Source organism: Teleopsis dalmanni, chromosome 1, assembly GCF_002237135.1.
Source record: "Teleopsis dalmanni isolate 2A chromosome 1, ASM223713v2, whole genome shotgun sequence".
Classification (NCBI taxonomy): domain Eukaryota; kingdom Metazoa; phylum Arthropoda; class Insecta; order Diptera; family Diopsidae; genus Teleopsis; species Teleopsis dalmanni.
Window position 1 is genome coordinate 45847873 of NC_051846.1, and position 5619 is coordinate 45853491.

General features: G+C 28.6%; 1 protein-coding gene across 1 annotated transcript; it reads right to left on the minus strand.

Annotated features, from left to right (window-relative positions):
* Nucleotides 1-2020: 2020 nt before the first annotated feature.
* On the minus strand, nucleotides 2021-2635 carry LOC119671484 (protein mono-ADP-ribosyltransferase Parp16-like; the record flags this gene model as incomplete). Its single annotated transcript, XM_038082131.1, has 1 exon — nucleotides 2021-2635. A coding segment is annotated over exon 1 (480 nt), but the record flags the coding sequence as incomplete, so codon positions are not given.
* Nucleotides 2636-5619: the final 2984 nt, after the last annotated feature.

Here is a 5619-nt window from a genome sequence, read left to right on the forward strand (position 1 = left end):
CCTGTAAGGAATTGTCTGCATATATATTTTTTTATTGGAAATATTAAAATATGTACATAAAAACATTTATGCTACAACCACTTTGTGATATATATAACCTATGTGATCAGCATAGTCAGCTTATTATTCCAAAGCTTCTGTGATAGAATTTGTGAAGTTGTGTGTGTTACCCAATAAAAGTATTGCTAAAAGTATCTATAGTGGGCTATAAAGTGCGCACTAAAAAGATCTCTTTCTACATAAAAATCGAGTTTTTTTATTATAAGTATCATTTGCAAATAAGCAAAGTTGTAATATTTTGATCATACGATAAGCACATGCTGTTTATGAGATATGTAAACATCCGCAAAAATCTATAGCTGGGTGAGTTGATTGTGATTATCATCAATTAAGATTAATACAAGAACCTGTCAAATCTATTTTACGGCATAAATTATGGAATGTCGACTAAAACGATATACAAATAATTGATTGAAGAATCAAATGTATATCTCTTATTCAAATATTCTTTATGTAAGATTAATTAGATGATGATGAATAATGTAAATGAAAGATTTTGTTTATAACTGATGTGAATTAATTGTGTATTTTCAATGTATGACTAAATCAAGCTAGCATATAATATTGAGGAACTTTATATTTAAATTACTGGGTGTTTAGGTATAGAATCTTAATAATATTTGGTTTTGAGATTAGCGCTTTCAGGCAGTTGCATAGAAGTCTCTACATAATCAAACAGTTTTCATCAATTTGAACTTTAATCTTAAATTTTGTCACAAATTGGCTATTAAAAACAGTTATTGTAATCAACCTATTATCAACCAGTTACAGTACGATCTGTGCGTCTCTGTCTTTAAAAATAAACAGAGACTAGGATAATACACTGATAATTTATTAAAGAAACAACTCTCATGTTTTAACAAACTAAACAATTTATTATTTGGCTTACAAAAAAATTAATATAAAGGCTATTTCCAAAAGCATTTTGTACTAAGTTGCATTTCATATGGTCTGATTTTACGTTCTTAAATATTTGACTGTGTCTATATAGTATCTATTAGAATATATCCAATTCCAGAAAAGCTTTCATGAACAACACGCTATTTGGATAGGGTTTCATTTTGGTTTGAAATTTGTGCTTTTTCTAACAGTTGCTGGGATCAGTGAACTACTACAGGTATCTAAAAGAAATAAAAAAATTTTATTGATGTTGAAAATGAAATAAAACATTTAACTAACAATAATACAAAAGATAACATTAGCAGTGTTTACCTATTCAATATTTGTTATAATATAGATAATAAAATAATAAAAAAGAAAAAAGAAGCTTTTAGTTATTAAGATGAAACTATTATTATTACTATAGTAAACTGGCATTAAATAAATATTGTAAGTATAATATCTTACCTTTATGAGTTACATTGTATTCTGAACTAAATGATTTTGTAAAAGAAAAAGGTTATTTCTGATTCATAAATGTTCACCATTCAACTCTTGAAAATCCTACAGACTTGTAACCAAATATTAATACATCTTTGATTTTAAAAGAATATCCTAAACGTTTTATACATATATAACATCCAACACCTGCTAACATCACAACACAACCAAATAGTATTTTATTTCTGCTAAGAACTGTTAATCCTTTCTTTGATTCTGGTATATAGCGCAATTGTTCTGTGTATAATAGAAGGTATCGTAAACGAACTTGAGGAATTCGAGCATAAATATCAACTCGGTTAGGATTCGTACGAAATCTATGTTGAACGAACCTTTCGTTATGAATATATTCTGCAACAGCAACTGATCTGAAGACATGGCCACAGCATGATTTTCCCCAAAAAGGTGTACGTTTCGATTTTAACAATGCGATAGAAATCAGATTTGTAAGATGTATAAGCTCTTTAGAATTATTAACACCCATATCAACACCATGGTATAGTAACTTATATACGAAATATGGTTCACAGGTGTAAAATGCGGTCATACTGCCATATTCCGCACTTTTGTTCTCAAAGTTATGGTTTTCTTCATCATTATCGGCATAATTAATCTTGAATGCAAATGTAGGCACAGTGATAGGCCCGCCATCCTGTATATGAGCTAAAAATTCCACAAAGTCTGGGTCTTTGATCAGTTCTAATTTGGGCGAATTCGAAGAAATTAAAATCCAATGTAATAATAATATAACATCCTTTTTACAATATGAGTAGTTAATTTCTTGGATATATGACCGTAAAAGTTTTAGGTTTGGGGTTTGCCATATTATATCAAATAGTTGGTCCATACTGGTAATGAATTCTGGCAGAAATGGTTTTACTGCTATTTCATAATCATAACTGTAGGCTGCAGTCACAAACAAGCTCCATTTTGTATCACTTTCTGTAAAGGTATTTACCAATGCGCATTCAACCTCCTTTATTTTCGTTAGATATTGATTATCTGTTTTTTTACTTGATAACATTTGGGTAGACACTCCACTCTCGTCCTCTTCAATCATCTTTATTATTTTCGACCAATTACTGCATTTCAGGAAAACATGTGCAACAAAGTACAATTCAAATAAATTTTGACCAAATTGAGAAGCCAAAAGAAGTAATTGAATGGAATTTTTCCAGGAGAGAATTTTGAAATACTTTTTCTGTGATAATTTATATTCTGTGAAGTTAATTTTATATTAAAAATTACAAAGAACAAAGTCATTGAATACTAAGATCTTTTAAGTTTAGTTCGAATTTGTAGAGCAATAAATTTTGCTTCTACATAAAACTTAATTCAAAGCTATTTTCTTTTGGTTACACAAATCCTGATTCCTTTTCTAGAAAGTATATTAAATCTGCATCATATTTTTCAACCGAATTATTATTTAGCAAAAAACACATTTTGAAAATTATAAACAATTTTACCAGGTAAAAGTGACTCTTATTCATATTTTAGTTAAGGCATTGCTTAAAATATTAATAACTTTTTTTAAACAAATTATTTGAATTCACTATAAGATAATCCTACAATAGAAGTATCTATAACTTAGAAACTAGTTTAACATTTTATTTGTAAACAATCGTTTTATAATTATGTTTCTTATGTCCTCATATCATTAACAAAAATCACTATTGAACCGCAATAATTCCATTTATAGAGAGTTATCCACTTAGTGGTACTAATTTTGATGCAAATTTATCAGTAATACATATATTTCAACAAAACTTTCGTTCATGGCAGCATATACCTAGTTTACCATTGTGCAATATAAATCGTTTAACAAGCGCTGAACGTGTTTAAATGCTGAAAGCTTACTACAAAATTGATATTCTGTAATTGGTATGTGTCATGCATTACGAAGAGGGTATGGTTAACACGATCGTGCCCATTTCGGATAAAACTGTAAAGAATTATGAGGCAACTGGAATTATCGCGGATGTATTAAGGTTTAAAAATCATTTCAACGCTGGAAATGTATTGCTGTTTTTGATTGTTTCGAAGAAGATGTAAACTACATCCACAATATGGTGTATATAGCGCTTAGGCCTAAATTATTTCACGTTAAAATCCATTGACTTACATCTCCATCCTTATAAAATCGAGTTTACATATGAATTGAAGTCGGCAGACTATGTCATGTGTACAATATACAGTAATTCAATGTGTGAACAACAGAATCTGGATGTTGATTTTTCACATCGATTTTTTTTCAGTGATGATGCTCACTTTTCGCTTTGTGAATTAGTCAACTATGGCTTTTCCAAAAGCCCTTATTTTTTTTTAAATATCAAAATTTTGGAAAATGACATATTTCTCAAATTAATTTTTAAATTTTATTATGCTTTTATGTCGTATATTTACACAACTATTACTTTTTTAATTAAAATAATGGGTAGCGCGATCCTCTAATCAAAGGACGATTTCGGGAACGCGGTGAGTCATACAAGAAAAATTGCTTCTCAAAAATTGTTTAAGTTATTATAAGATATTGATAATCGAAAATAAATAAAAGATATATGTCATTTTTAAAAAACTTCAAAGTACTATTAATTTTGAACATATCGAGTGCGAATAACCGTAAATAATAACTATCAAGTCAAAAGATAATTAACCAACCACACTAATATACGATTAATAGTATTTGAGGGAACCATATTTAAGATAATTTGGGTTAAGTGACTTTATATATTTTTGCCTTCTATTCCAGTTAATACTGAAAATATCAGCCACACTTCAACTATTCTCATACCAATACCAATAGGAAACACTCTGCATAATACTCTGCCGATCAATCGGGTTGTCAACAATTGATTACTTCAACACGACTATCTCAAGTTATAATCAAGTATATTAATAGCGCTATTTTTTAAGAACTATAACTATTGTCATTTATTTGATTTACGTATTTCCATACATTGAACTACTATTTTATTTGTACTAAAAACAATTAAAATTTATATTGCATTTAATTTTCTCTCAACCCTCAATTTTTAATTGTTCTAGTTTTTGATTATTTTCTAATCTGCTTTTTAATTTTATTACAATGAAAACTTTTAGGAACTATTTGTCAGGGACTTAAAAAATATTGTAAGTGCATATATATTGAACTTCAAATTTATGAATACGACACACCCTAAATTTATAAAGTCTCTTGAGTGTCCTTTGCACTAAAGTAAATTATCCTTATCACCTACTGTTTCTGTACTTCTCTACAGTTTCGTAGTTTTTATGTAAACTTTATATACAAACACTTGTAGAAATGTAATGATATAACTTATTAAGTAAATAAAGCACAATAAGCACACATAAACAAATATACATAGATCCTTGGGATGGTATACAAATGGCACTTAATCGTATTGTCCTGGTTGGTGTAATTATTCGGTTTGTCGTTATGCCAACTACGGTGGCATTAAACTAAGACAATTCCTGAGAGTTCAGAAAGCAACCATTTAATATTTTTGCAAGTTACTTTAATTTCCTTATGCCCATACGATTGCGAGAAACATACTAAGCAGTTCTCCCCTCCCATTATCTCAAGCGTAGAGTTACCAGTAGTTTATATATTGAACATTGCAATATATAGCAACAGCAATTTCTTAAATTTATATTTCCATGTAGAACCATCAAATCGTCATTTATTTTTCGTGTCTATTTTTCAACTAAAATCTGTTGTATGCTCAAATTAGAATATATTAAATATATTGATCCTTCAAAAGTCTGTAAGGCATAAAACCTTTTTGATTTTTATTTATCTGTATTTTTCTCAAGATAAGACCTGATCAATTCTTACCTTGGACTAAAGCAAATTTAATTAGGCCAGCGTCGATATATCAAGGTTGGCTTTTATATAAACAACTAAGACGAAAATTGATAAACTCTCCTCTTGGTTTGTAAAAAATATTCAGAATTTAACTATCTCCAATAGATTAATCATGAAGATAGATGAAACCATTCAAAGTAAGTCAAATATTGTCAAATAAAATACTGTCATCTAATCCTTTTCAATATCAAAAGTTCAAAGCAACTTTATCAGCTGATTAGAACCTGCTTAAAATAAACAATAATTCTTTTGACAAGTTAGGATAACACTGTAGTTCCAATGATTAAATATACATAATTAATGACAAATTATTA